Raw genomic sequence first — 24,488 nt, 5'->3', positions numbered from 1 at the left:
AATGCGATCAGACCGCGAGAGAACAGCACAGTCACGTACAGGCATCCCGAGAGCGCGCCCGCCGCCCCCCGGGCCCGCCCCCCCCCCCCCCCCGGGCCCCGCTCTCCCCTCACGCACACGGAGGTTACAAAATCAATACGTGAAACCGCGGAATTAGTTGTAAAAACGGACAGGGAAAGGGGTCGCATGCACTAAGGACTAACACCGAGGGAGCGCCGGGACGGCCGCAGGGAAACCGAAACCGTTAAGCAGCTTATCGGAGCCTCGAAGGGGGGGAAAAAAACACCCGCCGGAACCCCCCCACACCGGACACACGGCCTTAAAACAGCATTTACAGACACTTTTCCTGCGTGGAAACGTTAGGAGTGAGCCGTCTCTAATTAAAGATACCCGCCTCACTCAGCTAACGAGCAGCGGCCAGGCTCAGGCCCTGCCAGGCCCAGCTCGGTGGGCTGCCAGCGCTTTACTCACACAATTCTCACAAAATACTCCTCGGCCTCTCGACTGTGGCTGGCACGGCAAGGCGGCCTTCCTCCCCTAGCGTAAAATAAACCTAGTTACAAATAAGCTTAGTTACAATATGCAAATTCCTCCCACGCCTGTCAGGACACAGCTGGGGCCCAGGAGAAGCGGTACACACTGACCGACACGGGCGACTCCTTTCCTCGCCCTGCGCCCCTGGATTTTGCTCCGTCCGGAGTCACCTCTGCCACTCAGCCAAGTTCTGCCTGACTGGCCTTTTAAAAACATACACCAAAGCTTTTTTTTTTTTTTTTTTTTTTTTTGGCAAGTCAGAAAACTCCAGGGAGGAAGCTCTGACTCTGGAGTGCGCAGGAAATAGGCAGAGTAGCTGCTGTTGTACTCCTCTAGGAAAAAAAAAAATCAGTCCAGATTTTCCACCTTTGGGTTTACACCCGGTATCTGATCAGTAAAGGTTTAAAATCAGGCTTGAGCCATCTTAGAAATGTGCTCCAGCTGGTCTGGTCATCCTCACAAAGATGAACAGCTTTTGAAATGGGCAGATTGGGGCCAAATTTTGTCCTTCTTGACTCAGCTGGAATAGTGAGGCAACTCTCAAATGCTGGAGACATAAAAACGAGATGGCTAAGCACTAAAAGGAAAAAAAAAAAACCCACTTCTGAATTTCTTTTAACATACATAAACGGAAGGAAAAATTAATGAAGTGAGAACCAGCGCGACTGGCGTGCTCACAAAGGGTCAGGTAGATCTTTTGGAAAGGGCTGAAGCGTTACCAACGTCACGGCAGTGCAGGTCTCCGACCGCAGCGCTGCCCCTGACTGCCGCGTTCGCTGAGTTAGGACAAACACAGCGTGTCAACCACTGGCCTGAATTGAAAACGATCCATCCGGATTTATTTATTCCTACTAAAACAAAATCCTGTTAAACGGTACGTAACTGCGTCTCTACAAACTCACAGCTATCTGCCAAACAATAAAAATTCCAAACTACAAAAGATGAGTTGTATTCAGTAAATATAAATGGGAAATTTAGGCTTTTGTGTAGAATGTTTATCAGACTATTTACAGTGCAACACAGATCGTTTGAGTTCAGATCTCGCCAGCTTCTCTCTCTTCTGATCTCTTGGAACGAGATTTGCCATTTGTGCTCTCGTGCCGCCTCTCAGAAGAGCTCTTCTCTTTTCTCTCTCTGTCTCGTGACTTTTCTCTTGAAGATCGATCTCTAGAAGATCTGAAGTACAAAGTAAACCGTCGCTATAAGCTTCACAACTCAAAGAATTTTCAAATACGCATAAAACAACAACATCTGTCCCTAACAGGGCTGTGACATAACACAAGTTCCTTACAGATATGTGCCTAGGTACTGCGATGCCAGCAGCGTCGTCCCCCAGGATGGTGACTCTGCTCCCTCTACAAGCTTTATGTAAGAGAACGCTGGTTTTGCAGCGCTGAGCGCAGGGCGCAGCCTTTGTTACTCTTTCCTTATAGTGATCCTTTCAAGCTGTTCCCACAGGGGCTCTCTGAGGTTTTCCCTGGGCCCCTCATTAGTTTACTGGCCCATACTGAAGTGCCTGCAATTTCTTCCTCGTCTATCACTCAGCTTTGTGTCTTCTAGAAGAGGATTTTTTTTTCCATCATGCTCAGCCACCTTAAAACCCAACTGTATTCTTCGGATTCAAATGCTCGCTCAGCCCTGGGCTTTTTCTAGTTTGCATCCCGACAAGCGCTGTCCTCGGCAGCACCCCGAGTTCAAAGCCAGGATGATACAGATTTATATTCACAGCCCACAAACACGGGCAAAATCTTTTCACAGCCTGCCCACACAAGAGCTACAGATTTTCAGCAGGGCTGCAACTGTATCCACCCACGCAGAATTAAGCAGAGGGCTTCCTGTTAGGAAAAGGCTGATCCAGAATGAGCTCTGGCAGCCTGTACCCCTTCAGAACCGGGCAGAGGCTTTCACAGACTCAGCACGTTTTAGTCTAGGACTCAGTGCGCAGGTTTTTCCTTTACAGTCACAAGAAGAGGAGCTGGGAGGTACCTTAGAGGTTCCAGCTTTCATTCATGCCGATTGTAAGGTCTGGAAATACCACACAATTGATACATTAAAACCTTACAGCCCTCTGTATCACATGAGCCATTTCATTTTCACTAAACTGTGTCATTTAACCAGAACACAACAGGAGTGAGTCTGATGAGATTAACTCTTCCTGTTCCCACAATGCCTGCTGCCCGTAGTCCTCCTACCCCGAGAGCTCCAGATCCCGCGACAGGCTCTCCGTTTCTTTCTAGAAGTGAAACCTCAGACCAGCAGAACCTGAATGTAGGTTTCATTAATTCTCAAGGTGAAAACAGAAGCTACACTCTTTCAGGGAACAGGGTTTTTCTGTTTGTTCTCTTGGTTTTGTTTTATTTTCTTAAACTGATCCTGGTCTCTCCCCAGTTCTCAGTAATTTTGTGAAAGTACGTCAGCTAGCCAATCCCCCTATGATCTCGATGGGCTGATTTGAATGTGTTCAAGGTTTTCGAAGTAATCCCTTACCTGCTCTTTAGTAATAGTTATTACAGGGTCTTCCTCACTTCCTAATTGTCCAAACTTCTTTTCTTTATTTTTCATGTTCAAGACAGATTTAAAAAAGGACTTTAGTATCTCAGCCATTGGAGAATCAACAGTATTTACACACCCCCCTCAATTATCAACAGACTTATTTTTTCAGACCATTATTTCCCTCCCCTTCATCAGGTATCTTTAAAATCTGTTCTTACCCCTTAGCTAAAGTGACACAAAGACATACAACAGTAAGTTTGTTTCTAGAATTGTACTCGAGTAGTGGGGCCTTATCAGCTGAGACAGTGCTAAAGCACTCCCCTATTAATTAGGAGCATTTAAAAAAAAAAAAAAAAAAAGAGCCAGATCTAACTTCAACAAGCACCTTGTGACAGACTTGCTCCTGGGCTTAGAAGGGCTGCAAGGAAACAATGACTCCTTTCAGTTTTTCAAATACTCCTACATACGCTTGCCTCATCCTTCCTCCACCACAGGGGGTGTTTTGCTGAGTTTCAGAAGAGACTTAAAGCCTTCTTCAGAGTATAGTGCTTCTCCTCAGCGACAGGAGAATGGTGATCTACTCCTCCTTCTGGCTGCCTTTTCCCCTCCCTCTAGCGCAGATTCCTAAAGAAACATGTGTGTCTCAACCAGCCGCCTCCTTACCCTAACAGGCGGCTTCCCCCAGGTCCCAAATCATACATTTCCTTCCCCATGCCACCACCAAGAGAAAGAAACTGGGAAGCAGAAGGCAACCACAGAATAGCATCAAAACTGCCTCTCAGTTACTTGGCTTTCACGGGCCTGGGGGGGGGCTCAGTTAGCTCAAGCCGGCCTTTGTGCTGCTGCTCATACAAGAAACCCAGCAACTTCTCAAGGCTCAGCACTGCACATCAGGGAACCAGTTCTATCTCCTAGACTCTCCTCTCAAGTTGGGATCTCACTGTACAGTTACCGCCCTACTGCTCTCATGTGATTCATCTACAAACGGCCACTGGGAAATCCCACTTTGGCCCAGGAGCTGGTACCGGACGCTACAGCTGCTAACGTGAGAAACCTGTCGTACACCTGCTCGCTCTAAGGGACTGGGGCTCACTGTGATGCCAAGGACTCCCCTTTCCAGAAGCACTCGTGTCAGGAATACATACTTGTGTTTTGAACTCCTGTCTCTGGACCCCCGTCGGTGACCTCTGCTGTGGCTGCGGGAACGGCTCCGGTGGCGCCTGTGTCGGTCTCGGGACCGGGAGCGAGACTTCCGTCGTTCACGGGAAGCTGATCTCGAGCGTCTTCGCCTCCTATCCCGAGACCGTGATCTGAAGAGAACACAGATTGCCTCAGACTCCGGAGACGGGCCGGTCCATCGGATCTGCACACCTGAGCCCACCTCCCAGACGTTTCTGAGCCACAAATATCCAGAGCATCGGCACTCACCCCCCCCGGCCACATCCCTACCAACACAGGAGGCAGATCACCCACAAGGCGGACATCTCCCTCATCTCCTGGGCCTCATGTCAACGGGTAAATGAGCTGCTGGGAAGCTTACATAAAACGTTCCCACCATTAATGTAAGCACGTGCCAATGCCTAGCGCAGAGCTTACCAACCATGCCTCACTCAGTGCGAGGGCCGTACAAGAGAACTAAGTGGAATGTGATATTACCATAACCCATATGGCAGTTCGCCAAAAGAAAGCCTCCCTTGTGAAAGTACCGTGCTTTAGAAGCAGATTTGTTTCAATCTGCTCTAAAAACAAAACAAAGGATCCCAATGTATATGGAAAACAATAGAGAGCAAGATCTCCAGGTAGGTGAGCACGGAGAGAAGGCTGTCAGACCGCTAAGGCAAGCTCTTCACAGAGAGGTGGGGGCTTTAATCTTCAATCTCTGTATTTTTACGTCTGACATATTATATATGTAACAGATATTTCAGACATTAAAACTATGAAAGTATATTAGATATTATTGAAAAAAAGACATCAAGTACATTCTTAGACTCATACTCAGGAGCGCACGGCACCCTCTGTCCTGACCGGGCTAGCCAGCATCTGCTTCCTAGCCCAAGGGGGACATTAAGTTGCGCAGCACCCCTGATGTGCCCCAGCGGTCCTTCCCACCCCTTTCAGGGAACAAAACAAAGAGACTGGGGCACTGAGTGAACTCCATTTGTCAGACCCTGGAAAAACCTCAGTAGCTACACAGAAACACAAACAGGTATTCAGGGGAACCGTGGGAGAACTGCACACTCACCTTCGACGATCTCTATTTCTTGATCCAGACCTAGAAAGAAGAGTTAAGCAAGAGAAGGTATAATGTAGTCAGTGGGTTTTCAATAAAACAACCCATTCACCCTGGCAGCTCTTCACAGGAACACAACAATAGCCCAAGTAGCATCTCAGTTAAAAAAAAGCTTGTCATAAAACCATTAAAACATTTAGTTATCTTCAAATTAGGGGGCGGGGGAAATGGGAATTTGTCAAAAATTGAGGAACTTTGTAGAAACACTAGTTTCTACATGCAGAGCTTCTTTTCAGAACAGAAAAGGTCTACAAACCAATTCAGGCTCTGTTAATAAAACACCATAAGGAACCTTTCTAACTTTAAGTTTGCTGGGCATATTTCACATATACACTTCACCCTCTGCAGTCTGGTATCAACTTGATCAGCTCTTAACATTTTCAAGAAAAAGTGCCGCTCTCCAGTCAGAAAGACACTTGACAGTTGTCTGACTTCGGTTCCTTTGAGGCAGTTGCACATTTAAAAAGTTTTAATAAAGAGAAAATCCAGGATTTTCTCACTCCTTTATTTAACAAACATTAGATAGAAATTTGCATCAATGATTTTTTTTTTTTTCTTGTTTGGGAAAGACAAGCTAGAAAAAAGAGAGGGGACACAGACACAAGGGAGAACTATTACTGAAACTAACCAAGATAGGCAGAAAATCCTTCATCCCAGATTTAGAAAGCAACATGAGAACAATCACCCAATTCTCACTACTCTTTCTCACATTTCTGTGGTTTCAGAGCTCATGTACGGCACTCTAACCCTCATGCTGTAAGCAGTAGCTTTTGCCAGTCTGTAAATGATGATGTCACAATTCTTTCAATTTCTGAAGCGCCATTACTCAGCGTCACTTAAAATACCACTCCACATGAAAGATGCACCCTCCCTTTTCCTCTACAGCCATGTTTCAGAGGCAACCTACACCAAAACTTCGCACGCTGTCTGAACAGTCTCTTTTTGCTTTAATTGAGAAGCGGCTGGTCTCCTTGTTTAGTGACTTAGAGAGTCACTCTTGTAACTGCTCCGTCTCCCCACTGCACACAAACTCACAAGGGGTGTTGCAGTTACACAGGCACAGAGCTGTTCTGGCACTGTACCAGGAGACACACCTGCAAGCTACGCACAAAATTTTTAAAAAAAGCAATAGAGAAGCATCTATTTTAATAACATCATTGAAACCATACCTGGATAAGATAAGATTAAGAGAATCAATGTGCACTGACATTCCTTCACAATGAAATGGGATTGTTCAATCACAGTAGAAATAAAACCCCCAAATTTAGAAAGGAATTCAGGCAGAAGGGCTGGAAACAAGGTGGAGCTGAACTTGGAGTCAGGCAAACAAACCACGCACTGAGGCAACTCACAAGACAACAAGATGAAGGAAAAGCTGATAAACCAGGAGAGCAAGGCAATAACCACACACCTCCTTTTTCATGCAACAGAACCTGACAGAGCAGCAGGACCTCCTGTAGATGCCTGGCAGGCAGCTGAATTTTTTTTTTGGTGGTTGTAATTACTCCAAGTTCTTTATGTTCTTTTCCTCCTGATCACTTTATTCTGAATCACCAGTGCACATATCCACATAAAGCCATTCCACATCCCCTGAAAAACCTGGCTGCCCTTCCACGCATACGATCTGAGGAGTTTGCACAATGAATTCCCGATAATCACTCCCTAGCGCTAGACTTCAGAATTCAGGAAGCATCCAACAAAACAGCACTTTCCTTAATATCAGTATACAACAGGAGACAGTGCAAGACTGATGTCCAAAGAAGTGAGAGGCTGACCATATTTATTATTCCCCCCCCCTCTTTTTTGTCCCTGTATCACAGAGGCTGCATCCTGAGTTTCATAACTTGTATTTTGTCCAACTTATGACAAAGGAAATCCACTTGGTAACTCCACCTACACTGGTTTGCTGGTGTACTATGGAAACAAATACCAAGGTCTGCACTTCCAAGCATGCCACCACGGAATTTCAATCTTGAGAGATCACTGTGCAGCCAGCAGTCACCAGTAACACCAAACAACACAAGACTTGCGTTTATTTACGACGAGGGGTGACAACCCAGTTCACTCATTCCTATGTGGAAATCACAGTTTAGTTGACAAATTAATAAAGTCTGTGAGAGCTAGAGTTTCACAAGTGAATCTACAGGTTTCCATAGCATGTCACAGTGCCTGTAAGTCACCAAAGATTTCTCAAAGTCAAGCAGTACCCTTTCTCTTACTGAACAACACCGTGAAGATGCTGCATATGAAGATATGACAAGAAGAGTTACAAAGGAAACATGTTTTTCTGGAGTTCCTTGAAGTATCAAGCTCTGGTTAAGGGAGGCAGCCTGAAAGGCAGTAGAAGTCACCAACATGATGTTGCACAGCTCCCAGAGGAGAAGGTGCTGAGAAATCTGGGCTCTAGTCCCAGTTCTGACACTGAGTGTCCACTGGGAAAACTATTTTCCTTCTTTGGGTCAAGTTCTCATTTTGGAGAGGCAAATAATTTGACCTCCTCTGTATGGCACTCCTGGCTCCTTCATAACAAACTTTTCTTTGGTACCCAAACAGAGGAGCTGTATGGTACAGGTGCCTCCACACAGAGCGAGAACAGACGCTGGCCACAGTCTCTAAGTAGTGGCACAGATGGAACCAGCAAGAACTCAGACTTTAGGCCAACTCAATGCAGTTCTTAAACCTTCATATTTAAAACATTAAATAAACATTCAAAAGTGGTCTTCAAACCCCCTCATCAGATGCATCCACATACGGGCTACCTGTGAACACAAGAGGCTCCTTAACTCTCAAGAACTGAGGGTTTGTTGGGTGGTGGTTTTGTTTTGGCTTTTTTAAACCACAAAAACAAAACCACAGACGTGCCACAGGAGGAAGAAAACCAACATTTTGGGGAGATACAGACCAAGAGATCCAGAGGACTCTTCCTGAAGGCAACTCTGTTGAGCAATTTTCACACAGAAATGACCTCTAGGAAGAAGAGGCACTACAGAGACAGATGTCCTGGTTAGATGTGGTCCTGCTGCGGGTCAGAAAGAGCCTGCCATGAAGCAGCTGCATGGGAAGACGCTTCTTGTTTCATTTCCATCTTTCTGACCATAGCAACAACATACATCAGTCCCTTTCAATTAACTCCTGCACTCATCAGCCAGTTCCAGATTCTGCAGCTCCCAAATATAACTGCATTACTGACGATCTTGCCTGGATGCCAGAAAGTTGTGAGGCTCTACGTGAAGTGCTGCAGTTCAGGAGAAAGCTACAGCATGAAGTGGCATTTTGTATGGCACCAGGTAATCCACAGGGAGAGAGAAACCACATAAACCACTCCAACTGGAGGACGTGTAACGATTTGGGGCTTACGTTTTCACGATACACCAAAATCCCCAAGCTGCAGACCACAGAAAACCAAGCTGCTTCGATTCTGGTATTTATTTGCTAGCATTTCCAGCAATGGATACCCAGAAGCTAGCACCATCTTAGAGTGTACTGCAGCTCATATCTCATATGCATCAGACATGGATGGCTGAAACACACTCTTCAGTAGACACTGAAGGTCAAAAAGAGCTTTCCACAAGCAGCAAGATTGGGGGTTTTTTTTTGACCCAAGAAGTACATGAGTAGAAACACATGAGGTAACTGGGGAGATGCTGTGACAATGAGAACAGCATTCCTACTCGGCCACTTCCTCTGCCTGACCATTGCAAATAACCAACCTCTCCACAGCAGGCTGTTTAACTGAGCTGTTTACACACACAACGCCTGCTCAAGTGAAGAAGAAAGAGTTTTTCCAGTTCAGCTGGCAAGAGGCAGAAGAGCCTGTCGTCCTGAGAATACAAACATCACAACCACTCCCAGTGCTCAAGGACTACACACGTATGAGCAGAAGGTGACACATATGGCCACAGCAGCTCCTCGGGATCCCTCGGATCCCCTAGGAAGCATTTTCCAAAGCTGTGCCAAAGGCACCTCGCTGTTATTGTAGAAAAGTTTCTGACCAGGACAGGCAGTCTGCCATTTGGTGTGGGGATACCAGCTCCATTCTGCTGCCATCTCCTAGCCTAGAAGGGAGGATGGCCATCCAGGGAATTTTTGCAGGACTGGTGCCATTTGAGCAGACCTAGCACTTGCTCATCTTAAACTTTCCCCACTCAGATGCACTGGATGAGGGCATTTTATCCAGATTTAGATTCCCAAAGGCAGGGACTAGACCAATATAAGCCTGAAGACTACAGGGAGCTCATATCTTTCAGATACACAATGGAGGTTAAAACAACACGCATACAATCACTCTAAGGTGGAGGTTTTGTGCATTTGTTTTCATCTTTGATTGAATGCCACAGTGCTCACACGGCATCCGGAGCATGTCCAACAGCAGCTCCAGCAGCAGATGCTGCTTTCCTGCAATGCTCTGATACACGAAACCAGACTATTTCAAAACTAATTTCACAAACCAGTTACCAGCTTCCACTTACCGTCTGCCCATTCTCTCCTCTCGTTCTCTCTCCTCTCTTCGTCTCAAACGATCCTGGTTTCTCTTCTCTTGCTTTTCTGCCACCGTTTTCTAGGAAAAAAAAAAAAAATCACATTGCATTTCAGCCATACAGTAACAGGTCAGAGAGGTCTGTAGGGAGACTGCAGATTCCAGTAGTAAGACAAAAGAACCATCTCACTGCATTTTGCATGTCCATATCTCTATCAAAGTTCTCACTTTCCTCACAACTTCACTAATGTACATGAGTGCAAGAAATGACACACCCTACTCTGCTTTGAGTGCTTGTGCTCTAAGAGACAAGCCCGTAAGCTTTGAGACAAAGACCATCTCACCGTCAGTTTACACGACACACAACGAAACAGTGCTCTGGCCTCGTGCCTGTGATCAACCGAGGGACTGACCTCAATAGTTAGCGAATAAGGCACATGAATCACAACTCTTACTCAAGCAGTCTAAAGGTCTCCGTTTGCAAGCAAGGCCAGTACTGCAACTCCATTACAAAACCTTCCAGAAAATTTCTAATCACTTCAGCTACTGAAGATCTCCTTCACTGACAGCACTATGTGAAACTTCGGTTCAAGCACTTCGTTAAGAGGTCTGAAAGTGCTATTCAATAATCAAAAAACCCACACTGATGAACTGCAGCCAAACCAATGAGAAAGAGCAATGGTATAGATGCACATATTTAAGGAAGAAATGACAGCAGTGGTCTGGTTTGACTAATTCTGAGGGTACGTACTTAGTTACCCAGAAATTACAGACCACGTGAGGCTGCAAAACCTCCATTTGAAGTTTCAGGGATTCTGCAACCAGAAATTTCTGGGCTTCTACAAGCACTCTGCAAAGAATCCCGTATGAATTTAATAAAAGCGTTGAACATCTTCAGAACTACAAGGAGAAGGTTTAAACCAGACAGGATTACCCTCAGCTGATCCAGTTTCTCACGAATCTGAATGAAACCCAAGTGTAATTTGCCTCCAAAGTGGTCAGCAAGACGCCGGTCGTTGTCATGGAGACCCAGATATGCTGAACAGACTTCACACACACGCAGCTTCTGCTGCTGGAAACTGGATGCAGGCATTGAATTTCGGTATTCTTCCTAAAGGGAGGCAAAAAAACCACACAAATGTCAGGGAACCCTTACATAGTCACAACCCTCCAGAGAAACCCCGTAAAGAATTGCCCTGCTGGCTTCAAGGATCAAAAAAGCACCCTCAGTACAAAGGAGGTGCCATACAAAACACTTTGCGAGTGCAGCTAACCTGACCGTCTATCCCTGCAAGTGACTAGTGACCAAATATTTCAGATCACGAATCCCCCCACACCCCAGTCAGCTCTCTTCACTAGATAAAAGTTTCTATTAAGCTTTTCTTCATCTATCACGCTACACTGCCAACCGCTTGCTGGTATTGCTGAAACTAAAAAAAAAAGAAGGTGCTGGCAACATCAGAAAAGAGGTAGGAACCGCCCAGCTGTTTGTCAAGTGCCCAGCCTAGCCCAGTCTGCTACGACAATTCATAGGAGAACCAAGGCCATACCTCTGCCTCTTTCTTTTTCGCTCGGACTTTCTCCACTTCCATCAGGATCTTCTGAGACTCATCAACATTTCCTTCAGCTCCCAGCTGTTCAGCTTTAGCTAGGAGTTTTCCAATGTCTTCATTCAGCTCATGTACTTTCTCTGCCTAAAGAGAATAGTTAGTTTTTAATAACGCAAAAAACTTGCTAAAGCTTGCAGGACAACTTTTCCTTTTTCTCTAAAAAAATATTGTTTAACAAAAGCAGTTGTTGGAAGATGACCATAAATCCTCAAGAGTCAAAGGAGTCCCAACAAAAAGGGACTGGTGGGCCAAGTACAGGCAGTGCAGTCACAGACACATAGCAAAGAGAGAAGCTGGACATGGAGAGGACATCATCAGTTCTGCCGCAAACAGCGGCACATTTCTGGCTTACAGGACAGGATAGAGTCTGCAAAACCAGCTTCAGAAATGTTTTGTATTGTCCTGATGAAGGAAGTTCCCAAAGAGGAATCTTCATGAGCATTTGTTAAGTAGAAAGACAACAATCATGGGATGGATTTACTATTCTAAGCTATTACATTAACACTGAATAGTGGGGGGGTGAGAGAGGGAACAACGCTTTATTGCCACGCTAAATTTTAGAGTTCATGTCTTACACTACTATGGCCCTCTGAACAAGCAAGTTTGTCACAAGAACGGCCAGAACAGCATTTGAGGAGAGGATGGCTGGAATCCATAAAGCCTTTGAGGAACCTAAGTTCCCAGTATTGATGCTGTCAGAGACAACAGAGCACCAGTGCTCCTGCACGGACTTTCAGAACAACCATTTAATGAGAGGACAGTACCTTTGCAGACACTTCAGCACTGATCTCTTCCTGTGTCTCAGCCAGGCGTTTCTTGGCCAGTTCTGTTCTCCTGTCACACTCTGCGATGAAGGATTCCAGGTGATCCATTGCCTGCACGTTCAGACAAAGAATTGTGAATAAAGATGCTCTCCGTGCCAGATCTAGCTTTGACAGCCAACAGCTAGCTGGTGCAATCCCTGTATAACACACAACCAACCTCAAGAGCAGACGCCTTGAGGGAAAACATATGGCACTTTGCAGAAAAAGTAAAATTTGATCCCTGCCCTCAAGTCTGTCATCTGCCCGGAATCTGACACAGTTCCTTTACTCTGACACGTAACAGGATGCTCACACGAAAACTGCTTCGCACTGGAACTTCCAACGCATGAGCAACAGGTAAAAAGACAAAAAACACTGGAATAACATGAAATGGGAAGACAGAATTGTTCTTCCACTTGATTCGTTCCATTATAGAAAGTTAAATCTGGCAAAAGCAAAACCACAGAGCAGGTGGCTTTTCATGTCAAATCTTCTGGGACAGTCACCGGGTTACGATGACCTGGTACAGAGCAGCAGGTGTGGGACGCAAGGAATGCCAGAGGAGCCTCCCAGCTTGCTGGACTAATGGGGTTGCAAGGACCAGAATTACTTTTACAAATTCAAGTCAGCAATCAAGCTGGCATTCAGGAAGGGGCTGCACATTCTTGTCAGATAACACATCAAATAACATGGCTAGCTGAAATGCCCACTGAGTTCTACTGTTCAGCCAAATAGCTTCAAAGAGGCAATGCCCACAAAAGTAACAAAAATTTATCCGTACTCACATCCAGCTCAAAAAACAGGTCTCTCTCTTTACTTGCAATCTCATAATCTGCTCGCAGTGCCAAGTCATGGATCTTTGTACATTCTCCCAGGTCCATTCGCTGTTGAAAAGAAAAAGGAAAATCAATGTAAGAACCCGCCATTATGGCAACAAGCAGCAGATAGTTAACTCAAAATACAGCCTCTTTAGGAAGAAGAGCTTCCTCTTAACCTGTCAGTAACAGAACTAGCCAGAAGAACAACATGCTTGCTGGAACCTCTCTTTTAGGTGTTCCTGGAACAACATTAAAACACCCCAAATGCTTTAAGTCCAGTCCTACTCCTGCTCTAGGGCACGGCACAGCCTTACAAATTGCTGGGAGGAGCTGGGAAGGTGCAGCACCTCCTTCAACAGGCACTAACTCCAAACGCCTCCTATTACAGAGCTACAGCACAGCAAAACATACAGCTTTGTACCCTGTTCAAAGCTCACCTGGAAAACACATCCATGTCAGAACAAGCCCTAGCAACATACTGAAAGATACCAAATCATAGAACAGACTGAATGCTTCCTATCAAGAACAAATGGATTTAAGGGAATAAGGGGTATGGCCAGCAGAAAAGCACAAACCCACGCCCAGCAACAGCAGACTTGTAATTCTACAGCTAGCCCCTTCCCGCATTCAGCTGTGGCCTGGAATTTTAAAACCTGCCCAGCAAAACTAATTCCCACGCAAAAGCCCATCTAATGAGAGACTTCTTGAGAGCATCTCCCTTCCCAGAAAGCTCTGACTCGCATGCTGCCCTTCACTCCCACTGCAGTTGATGCTATTTAAATTTATTTTTCCCCAACCTAGTAGTTAACAGCCACATGATGCTCTCAAAATGTGGAAATTGCATTTCAACCTTATCTATATGTAACAGAGAACATTTCTCTTATTCTTAAAATAGAAAAAGAATATGACATTTTGAAAGCCAAAATAATAAAAGGCCTCAGCGCGAGCTACACCATGAACAGCAGGGTACATGTCATCACAAGAAGGAACACCCCAGCCAGCCATCCTCTTCTCTCCCAGACACCACCGGTCCCAAGGAGCCGAAACCTGAGCACAGCACAACAGGTGTCAACTCACTGAACTGCACAAAAGCTAACTGCAGCTAAATCGGGATCGACACAGAATCCCTGCCGGGAGTGCCAGGGACACCTACGGGAAGCAACGCACACATACAGCAGCAATGCAAGTGTTTAGAATGAAGCAAAGCAACTAAAACAAGCTCCACCAGGTAATGCTCTGGGTTTCAGCGGTTACCCATGTTATTAGCTTTTCTTTTTTAAACAAAGAATACAATTCTGGATGACTTGCCACTATTCAGTCTTCCTCATTTTGCTTAGATTTACCAGAAACAGGCCACAGCCAGCAGGCTACAGAAACAGACACTGTATCCAGGAATAGTCCTGCTCAGCTCTCTAATGGTAGAAATGTAATGCCTGCAAAAAAAAGCGTTCGGTACTTTCAGAGCTTAATCATGTCAAGTCTTCAAGCAAGCCTCTTCAAAGAATGCTAGTGAGCTACTGTTATGTACCACAGAAATAGCTTAATAGCTTTCCACTTAAATCTTTTATTCTTACAGTTATTCTACTGAGATCCCTTTCCAATATAGGGAGAAAACAGTGATATTAGATGTGATTGTCACAGATCATAAGTATTCTTATCTGAACTCTTCTTGCAAGCTGAGCCACTAGCTCCACTTCAAAGAAGGAGCTCCGATGCACAACAGTGCACTCTGTATTCCTCTCCCCGTTTGTTAAAAGGCAACAAATCCCTCCAACCTCTTCTTCTCGGGGAGAATGTTCAGGTCTCACCAGCATACAAATCTCAGGTCTTCCTCCACATCCTTGGAGATGGAGATTTTCACAGGTATTGCCCACTTGAGGCAAGACCACTAGCCCTTCTGTCTCAAAGAATCCTCTCGTCTCAGGGAGGCCTGTCATCAAACACTCACCCTTTCCAGAAGTGATCGTGACCTGCTCCAGTCAACACCCGTGGCTGGTTCATAATACAGGTATTTGAGACAGGTAACCAGCAGAGCCTGAGTAAAGATTTAGCGCCCCCCCCCCCCCCCAAGATTTCACACATTTAGATGCCACTGATAATTAGTCTTGCTCACATTTGCTGAGCAATCCACATTCTGAGGTATTGCTTATGATTTCCACAAAACTGCTAACCCACCAGAAAGCCTATTTCCATGAGGACAGCTGTTTAATAGTAATCAGAGCTGCAGAGTTTCATCTGAGTGAAAAAGGAAAGCACAGACCCCCATGAAACAATTCTGCAACATACAGATTTCAGCTCACTCACATCTCCCAGTGGGGGACACAATTCCCTGAACGTAGTTTCCAAGCTATGTTCTACCTGGGCAGCTTTCAGACTCATCTGTCCACTTATCAGTGGAACTAAAATTCAGGAGGATTACCAGCTGACGCCATCTCAACGTGCTGCAGTACTTCCACTGACAGAAATATGCTGTTAGCTGCAGAGCTAACTCAGTGCAGGTCACTAACGATCTGGTGACAACTTCCCTGACAACAGCACATGGGCATATTAAACTAACTTGTGTTCTCCCAGAATATTCCTCCTTTCCCATGGAGACCAAAAAGAGAACCACTGTAGCTCATTTAGTGACAAATTTCTGGGGCCAAAGGCTGTTATTACCAGGAACATTGGCCCACCTACACAAAGCAAACATCAACATGCCTTCTGCAGCTCTCAGTAATATTCCAGAGCTTTACTTGCAGTCTGGACTCATTCTCTTACTCCGCACCTGAAGGTCAGGGAATGGGACTCCATCACCATTTCACTGAGCACAGCTCCCCCAGGGATCCAGCTTCCTGCTCCTCTCCAATCTGCCTCCCACTAAGGAATACCTGCACACGTGAAGGACGCAGCAGTGACAGCGCCTTCGGCGGAGGAAGCAACATAACCAGCACCAGAAGGCTTGGAGCATCTGTTCCAAGTTTCCAAAAAGATCCAAGGTCCTGATTTCTGCAGTAATACATCCAGAGATGGATGCTGCCCCATCCAGCTGAGGGTGGTTCACTCACACAGCTCTTCCGTTAACGGAGCACCGTAAGATGCCAGTGAACCTGACCAAGATCAGGAGGAGAGCCTGCACATTCCAGTCAAGTTTCATTCTGTGCTGGGAGCACTGACAGCTGAAATGCAGTTCCCGTTCCAGACATCACATGTTCTTTCAACACAGATCTGTGGCACCAATGCTTTTTCTTGCCCCCAAGAACCTGCTGATAGCAGCATAGAGAACTCCACAGCCACTTATAGGTCATTTGAGTGATCCACAAGGCCACTTGTGCAGAAGCAGTCTTCCTTCCTGCTCCCGTGTGAGATTTCTGAGCACAAGTTCCACAGCAAGAGGGAAAGACAACTCACTGCAGACACGTAACATCAGAAGCAAGAGAAACAGATTTCTCAATGTGCTTCTCTGTCCCAGGAGACTCGCAACCCACCCGAACACCCTAGACTTCCTCTGTGCTTTGGCACTATTTCCAGCAGTCACGCACATCACTTAATTCAACCCCTTCAACTCACTGTTTACCTTCTTCCTGGAAACATGCCAGAAGAGGTAGGAGGCAGCCTGCATCTTCAAACCACTATTTGGGCCCAAAAAAGCCTGTTGTAGAGTCTCATGTCAAAAAATATACCCTAACCACAGTGACCTGCACAAAGGATGGAGGTGGGCGGAAGGTGACTGCAGCAGCTTTAAAATTCTGAAATGGAAGTGAGGTGGTATGGAGGCTGATGGAGCAATTGCTAAGCTTCAAATTAATAAAAAAATAACTAGATACATAGAGATTGGTATTCAACTTCCAATCTTAGTCTGCAACAGCAGCCATTGAGAAGCTAAAGTTCGAGTGCTGAGAGCCGAGGCAGCTTTTGCTAAAGCTCTTTCTACTAGTGCTGCCGCAGCGACACAGAGGAAGGAGCGCCAGCCCTCCCCTTTGTTGGTAACTCACTGTGTCAAACCCAGCTCTTGAAATAACAGCGGGAAGGGCTACAAATAACAACGGAATCTTTAAACTATCTGGTAAAGTGGATGGACAATGTGAACTGCCACAGTATTTACTGTCAAACAGCGAGGGTAAAGATGGATTTCAAACATCCATATTCATGTCCATCCTGCAGTTCTCTAATACAAGAACAATTACAAAAGACATGCACGGTTTTCTTTTGAAAGTCAGACTGCATCTTTCATCTGGGCGCCGAAATTGAATATTTACTTCACAAGATCTCACTGTTAAAAGCCCACGTCACCTTTTGCTCTCAAGGGAGAACATGAGAGCCAAACCTTTGAAAATCGGCCAGCTCCGTCCCCAGAGGGCAGCACCGAAGGAGCAGACTCAACTGTTTCAAACCAGTCAGGCAGAGCGACACGCTGCTCGCACCAACCAACTCTAAAGACAAAGTTGGCCCGAGCTGTAACCTGTCATTAGCACGCCAACCAGTAACGATGAAAGAGCTGCCATTCCGTCAGGAGAACATCACATGGTTGGAGAGAGGAGACTGAAAAGCTCCAAGGATTAAGGATTATTGCAGCTGCTACGAGAAAACTCGCCAATCTGAAGATGCAATGGTGAACTAGAGCACCCAGGACAGCAGGCTAGCTACGATCTTGTGACCTCCACAGGACAAGTTTCAGGCCCTACCCATTTCAAACAGATAAAAGATAAATAGTCTTGCAATTTCACGTGGGATTGTGAGAGAAAAACAAAACATTTCAAGCGAATCCTGAGCGCTCCTGACTTCAGCAGTTCCATACACAGGTCAAAGAAACTGAAGTTAGAATTGTGATTGCTCCTTGGGCACAGAAAGTCTGATCTCTCCTACAAGTTACCTATGATGCACTGATGAGGCCTGAAATGTTGTACCAACATCAGCATCACCGCAATTCCTTATTACAGAAAATATACTTACTGTTCCGGCCAGGATATCATGAGGACAGCAATCCAGAAGGTGGCTCTTGCAAACACGATCGTCTGTAAACTTCACCCTTTGTCTGGTTTCATCTCCTGAAATTCATTTGTGGTTTTAAATAAGGAGACATTAGAATACCGATAAGAGAACAAAGATGTCGGTACGATCATTTCACCTCATTATGCAGATTAAAATACTTGGTGTTCCTGTTCCCCAAAATTACTCGAAAAAAGCTTTGAGGGTAACAGGACATTCTGGAACACTTGTAATTGGCAACAAACACTATTTTAGCATTTATTCATCCAGCACACCATGTTAAACACAGTGTTGGCAAGCCAAGTAACATCCAAGGCCTGTCGTCCATATAAAGAGACAGCACAGCCAGAAGAGAAAAAAAGGAGACAGACAGTCTGGCTCGCAGCCAAAACCATTTTTTTTTTTTCCCTCCCCCTTTTTTTTTTACTGTGAGGAAGGGGTAGGAGATACCAAAACCCACGCTACCGGAGGGCCAGGAATCACAAAACAGGGCTGTGCTGGACAGTTTTTACAGGCGCTTGCTATTTGCTCATCTGATAATTAAGTCATCGGTCCATTTGGTTTGAAAACCAAATATGCAGTGTGCTTTCCAAGGCCGGGCAAAGAAGAATCTTGTAGGTCTTGGCCTGGAACATGAAGCGTGCTTCCCACCCACGTCCCACCCTCAGAAGACATTTTACACTCAGGAGCCACTTAAACAAGACAATATCAGAAAAGCAAAAAAATAAAAAATAAAAAAGATACAAAGTTAGTCAATACACACTGCGAGCTCCAACATATACTATACCCATCTGCATTCTTCAAGACCTCAGCTGCAGAATTTTATGCCCACTGTTGAAAAGTTTTAAAGGAAAAGTTTTCTTGCCCACACCTGCAGTAAGGAAGTCAGGGGAATGATACATAAAAGTAAAGGCAAAGTGGTAATGGTATGTGACAATTTTAAAGCTCATCTGTGTATATGACACAGGTATGTGTAATACTAAAGTATGAATATAGTTTAGGATTTGCAAGCATCCAGGAATAATGTTGTGTCTACTGAAAATGGTTTTTTTTTTTTTTTTCTTTCTAAGCTACACTTTTAAAATTACTTGTGAAAAAAAGCAAACACTTTTTTTTTTTTTGTTATAACAGCTTTAAAAATTGGTTGTGACTCACGGCTCGATGAACATGAGGCTTTTCTGCAACTCCCTTGCAGATTGATGTAGGCAGGCAAAGATACACTGAACCTTTATAAATAAAATAGAGGGGCCACAATTGTTCAGTTTGTATGAAATAAAAATATGGGAAGCAATTCAATAGCAACTCAATACACAAAGAAAGAAAAGCACTTATTCACTTACGAAACAAAGTGCAAAGTACCTGAACAGCCCTGCTAACGTGCCAAAGGGAATTTAAGTACTCAGCAAGTCGCAGAAGGGAGATACCAACCGCAGCGGGAACGTATTTTGCACAGGCTGCCACATTTCTTTTCTTGGACAACAACTACAACGGCCGGCTCCTGCAGGCACACCTACCTACATGCCTCTACCTACGGCGTGGCCTGGGCACGGCGCTTTCCCTAAAACCTCTCTGCGGCAGCCGGGGCCCGGAGCGGCGGGCTCCCCCCGGGGCTGGGCCACGCCGGGCGCTTTCTAAGGGCCAGGGGTGAGGCGGGCTCCTCCGCCGGGCAGGCCTGCCCCTACCGGGCTCCCTGCGCCGAGCTCGCTAGGCCGCCCCGAGGCGCGGCGAGGCCCGGGCCCGCTCCGCCGGCCCGCCCAGGCGGCCGCCCGGCATCGCTCGTCGCGCCGTTCGCTCGGCGGGGCCTGGGGGGGGGGGGGGGTGGGTGTCAGGCCGCGGCGGGGCGGGCTGGGCCTCCGGCTCGGGCCCGCCGCGTCCCCCGGCGCGGGCGGAGAGGCCGATCGCGCCGCAGGTCCGGAGCGGAGGCAGCGGCCGGGCCGGGCCGGGCCCCGCGCGGCTGAGGCGGCCGCCAGGCCGCGGCGTTTCCTGCAGGCCCCGCCCGCCCCTACTCACCGTCCCGGGCCGTGCCCATGAGCTGGTCCAGCAGGGCCCGCATCTGCGCCTGGGCCGACATGGCGGGGTGCGGAGCCGGGGCGCGACGGACGGGCGGCTCCGGCCTGGGCCTGGGCCTGGGCGGCGGCCTCGGCGACGGCTCCGGCCTCGGCGGCGGCGGCGCGCGGCGGGCGCAGGACGGAAACGGCCCCTCCCGCCACCGCGCGGCATGCCGGGACGGGTAGTCCGCCGGCGGGGGCGGGGCGGGGCCGGGGAGAGCGGGGGGAGCGGGGGGAGCGGGGACCGGGGAGAGCGGGGAGAGCGGGGAGCGGGGCTGGGGAGAGCGGGGGGAGCGGGGAGCGGGGCCGGGGGGCCCGGGGCCGGGGGGAGCGGGGCCGTGGGGCCCGGGGGGAGCGGGGCCGGGGCTGGTGGGGCCCGGCAGCGGCTCCGCTCTGGTACCGAAGGACCCCCGCGTGGCGCGCTGGCTCCCCCGCCTTGGCCGGACGCCTCATCAGCGACGGCCAGCGAGGCCTCAGGGATGGGGACGGGCTGGGGGCACCCACAGCCTGGCTCCTCACTGGGCCGCTGCGGTGGGCCCCGGCGCCCGTTGGCGGTGCTGCCCCTGGGTGCCCTGGCACCCGTCCCTGGGGCTGACCGAGCGTGGGCCCAGCAGCCAGGCCACAGCGGCACCGAGCTGTGCCGGGCCATGCTGAGCCATGCCAAGCCGTGCCAAGCCATGCCAGGCCGTGCCAACCTGTGCTGTGCCGGGCCGTGCCGGGTGGGCGGGCGATGGGAGACGTCAGGGAGCAGACCGAAGGGTGCCCGTGGCTTATCAGCTCCCACCCGCCGTGTTTGCCCAGTGGTGCCCGGGCAGGACGGCTGCCGCTCTGTCCCCGGCGTTGCCGGTGTGTTTGGAGAAGGGCAGGGGAGCATGGTGGTGGTGCCGCCGGTGCCCAGCTCTGTCCCCACAGGGTGCTCCAGCGCTGCCGGCCTGGGGAAGGGGCTGGGTGACGGCCGTGCCCAGGCTGGTGCTGTCCTCACCGGTGCTGCACCGTGCCAGGGGCTGGGGACCCCACCTCAGCACCGGGGAAAAGCTCCACACAGGGTGCAGGGTGCTCAGGGTGGGGTGCAGGGTGCCAGGGTAGGGTGCTCAGGGCAGGGTGCCAGGGAGGGCTCCAAGGGAGCAGACCAGGAGCTGTGGTCACCCCGAGAGCAGGGGAGCAGGACAGCTCTGGAGCAGGGCTCTGGCTGTCCCCAGCCCCGATGGCCGGTGTCCCACCCCAAGCACCCCCAGCACAGGCAGTGACGGGGTCTGCCCTCCCTGCCCCGTGCCATCCTGTGTCCCCTTGCTGTCCTGTGTCCCCAGCCACCCTGCATCCCCCAGCCACCTGCAGTCCCCTGGCCATCCTCTGTGCTGCCCTAGACGGCCGCGCTGGCACGTCCCAGTGTTGAAACAGAAATGGCACCTCTGGCCACAGCTGCCTTGGGATCCGAGTTGCCCACTATTGTCACCATCCTTGGTCCCTCACGTGCTGCACGGGCTGGCATGGTCACGGGTCATGGTGGAGACACGGGGCACCTCACCGCCCCATCCACGGTGACAACGCTGCTCTTCCAGGTGCTGTCCCCACCGTGGGGCTCGCCCAGCCGCTCCCCACACTGCATGTCCCATCTCCGCATCCCCAGGCAAGAGCCATCATCCCCGGGCACCCAAACCCCCACCCCGCCGGGAGCACGGCACCCCAGAGCACCTCTTCTGCTGGCTGTGCCATCGGGGCTGTGCCCTGCCACCTCCAAAGGTTCCAAACCCCGTCCTGGGGCTGGTCAGGGAGCCCCGCACCCACCTCAGGGCCGGCAACGGGGGATCCAGACCCGCACGGGGCTGCGCGGCACCTGGGGGGACCCCACGGCGAGGCTTCGCCCACTGCAGCTGCGGCGCCTGTTTGCAGAGGCATCGCTCGATACGCAGTATGTTCTTCAGAAGATCCCTACTCCAGGAGTCAAAATAGCATGAAATTTAATTTTACGCCTATTTGACAAAGCTTGATTTTGCCTCCAATCAGTGGGGAGATAAGAGCCCTCGGCACAAGTGCGCGGGCAGTTCGGCAGCTGGGGCTGCCGATTTAATAGGTGAATTTACAGGAACAACACTTGAAAATCCCCTGGCTAGTGAACCATTAAGGTGAGCCCTGCCTTCCGTCCCCGCGTCCCTCCCCGCGCCGCTCTCCCGTTGCTGGGTGCTAAAGCAAACCCCAGCTCTGTTTACCGAGTCTACTATTACAATACAGCTACCAAATATTTGCCAGCCGTCAGCTCGCTGCTCCGCTATAAATACTTCAGGCCCAGGTGGAGGGACGGCGAGGGGGAGCGGCGCGGGAGCCTATGCATGGCCGGGCGACAGCGCCAAGGTGAGTGCCGAGCCGCGGCCCCGGGCGATGCCGTCCTGCACCGGGGCGTTTCTCTGGCCGCGGGTGGCCGCGGGACAGGCTGGCTCCATCGCCGGGGCAGCCCTGCTCCCCTCTCCCCGCAGCCCGGAGGAGCACGGTACCCTGGGAGGCTGAGCCCCCCACCACCCGCCCCAGGGCAGCACGGAGGCGGGACTGGGGGTCCCGCGGTGAGGACGGCACAAAGAGGGACGCGTGGTGACCACGAGGATGGCAGTGATGCTGTCTCAGGCTGAGTGTGGGGCTTGGCACCACGCTTGGCCTGGCAGGAGCAGGACTTGTCCCCCAGGATTTGTCCCTGCCCCAAGACCCTCTCGGGGCCGGGGCACTGACAGTCCCAGGCACGTGGACCCATGGGGACCCCGGGGCACAGGTAGTACGAAGTACAAAGGGGCCTCATCCAGCTCAGCAAGACCCAGCGGTGGCCAGAGCCCTCCAGGGCGATGCGGGGAGGTGGCCGGGTTCGCCCTGTCACAGGGAAACCTGTGGGGCCATTGTGTGGGGCAGGGCACAGGGCTCAGCATCCTGGGGGCTCAGCCCAGGGGCGAAGGGGAACATCCCGCTGCCCCACAGCTCTGGGGGACATCCCCGCTACCCCATGGCTCAGGGGGACATCCCCACTGCCCTACATCCCATGGTTTGTTGGGGACTTCCCTGCTGCCCCGTGTCCCACAGATCAGTTGAGGACATCCCTGCTGCCCTAGATGCCGTGACTCGGTGAGGACGTTCCCAATGTCCCACATCCCATGGCTCAGCAGAGATGTCCCTGCTGTCCCGCATCCTGTGTCTTGGTGGGGACATTCCTGTTGCCCCATGTCCCATGGCTTGATGGGGACATCCCTGCTGCCTGATGTCCCAGGGTTCAGGTGGATGTCCCCACTGCCCCATGTCCCACAGCTTGGTGGGGATATCCCTGCTGCCCTATGTCCTTGCTGCCCCATGTCCCATGACTCAGGGGGAACATCTCCGCTGCCCTGTATCCCGTGGCTTGGTGGGGATGTCCCCATTCCCCGTGGCCATGGCTTGTGGGGGACAGCCCCGCTGCCCTGCAGCCCCACCCTCGCCACGACGTGGCACGACACGGTCCCGCTGCCACCTCAGGGCCAAGTGCCGCTGCAGGGTGATGGGTCGGGGAGGGTGCCGGGGCACGTGCCGCCCTCACCCCGCTGTCCCTACCTGCAGGGTGAGTCCGAGCTCTGGGGTTCCCCTGCGCGCTGACATGGCTGCGGGCGTCATCCGGCCTCTGGCCGAGCTGCGGCTGCCCTCGCCCTTCCCGCACGGCCTGCTGCTGCCCGCGCGCCCCGAGCCCGACTTCCCCGACCTCTCTGAGGAGGAGGAGGAAGAGGAAGAAGACGAAGAGGAGGCGGCGGCAGCAGAGAGCACGGGGCTGGAGCTGGCTGTTCCCAGCGCCGCCGAGACCACCCTGCGGCTCCTCAAGTTTTCGGAGCTCATCAGCTGCGACATCCAGCGGTACTTCGGGCGGCGGGGCCGGGAAGAGGCTGCCAGCAGCCACGGCGTGCCCGAGGACTGTGGCTCACCCCGGCGCACCGAGGCCCAGCCCGAGGCCGTGGCACCACGGGGTGGCCCCGGGGCCGCGCACAGGCTGGGGCCGCTGGCCGAGCTCTTCGAGTACGGCGTGCACCGGTGCCAGCCGCTCCGGGCAGCCAGCGGCAAGACGCAGCGGCTGGAGAGGAAATACGGCCACATCACCCCCATGCACCGGAGGAAGCTGCCACCCTCCTTCTGGAGGGAGCCGAGCCCCGGCTCTGCCGGCCTCCTCCATGCCAGCACACCCGACTTCAGCGACCTCCTGGCCAACTGGACGGTGGAGCCGGGACCGGAGCTGCCGGGAGCCGGTCGGGAGCTGCTGCCCGAGCCAGGCCGCCCGGGGCTGGAGGCTGAGCCCTTTGCTGGGCTGTGACCCCACCATGGCCCCGGGGGCCCCCGGCCCCGCCACGTGCCACCTGGTTAATGATAAACCCAGCAGCCTCGGTGCCAGCGCCGGGGCACCTGGAGCCGCCGGGTCAGAGCCGGCAACGGGACGAGTGAATAAATGACTCCC

At 50.5% G+C, this 24,488-nt stretch overlaps 2 protein-coding genes across 8 annotated transcripts; one reads left to right on the top strand and one right to left on the bottom strand.

Annotated features, from left to right (window-relative positions):
• Positions 1–1,346: 1,346 nt before the first annotated feature.
• On the bottom strand, positions 1,347–20,206 carry LUC7L (LUC7 like). Of its 7 annotated transcripts, XM_075768152.1 has the most exons (13): positions 20,004–20,206; positions 19,149–19,219; positions 18,781–18,864; positions 17,958–18,052; positions 12,993–13,091; positions 12,169–12,279; positions 11,345–11,488; positions 10,729–10,905; positions 9,787–9,875; positions 5,270–5,299; positions 4,173–4,337; positions 3,022–3,083; positions 1,347–1,710 (listed from the first exon to the last, which is right to left on the bottom strand). In XM_075768152.1, exons 3-12 carry the CDS (start codon positions 18,788–18,790, stop codon positions 3,056–3,058), a joined length of 948 nt encoding a protein of 315 aa, XP_075624267.1. In that variant the 5' UTR covers positions 18,791–18,864; positions 19,149–19,219; positions 20,004–20,206; the 3' UTR covers positions 1,347–1,710; positions 3,022–3,055. The 7 variants fall into 7 exon arrangements, with proteins under 7 accessions (XP_075624267.1, XP_075624268.1, XP_075624265.1 ...); XM_075768153.1 differs by lacking the exon at positions 18,781–18,864 and having other exon boundaries at positions 20,004–20,170; XM_075768150.1 differs by lacking the exon at positions 3,022–3,083 and having other exon boundaries at positions 20,004–20,161.
• Positions 20,207–22,240: 2,034 nt separating this feature from the next.
• Positions 22,241–24,484, top strand: PERCC1 (proline and glutamate rich with coiled coil 1). The gene is made up of 2 exons (XM_075767655.1): positions 22,241–22,390; positions 23,609–24,484. Exons 1-2 carry the CDS (start codon positions 22,365–22,367, stop codon positions 24,345–24,347), a joined length of 765 nt encoding a protein of 254 aa, XP_075623770.1. The 5' UTR covers positions 22,241–22,364; the 3' UTR covers positions 24,348–24,484.
• Positions 24,485–24,488: the final 4 nt, after the last annotated feature.

Source organism: Balearica regulorum, chromosome 15 (genome assembly GCF_011004875.1).
Source record: "Balearica regulorum gibbericeps isolate bBalReg1 chromosome 15, bBalReg1.pri, whole genome shotgun sequence".
NCBI lineage: Eukaryota > Metazoa > Chordata > Aves > Gruiformes > Gruidae > Balearica > Balearica regulorum.
Note: the sequence above shows the minus strand (reverse complement) of the source record. Positions and strands in the feature narration are given on the sequence as shown.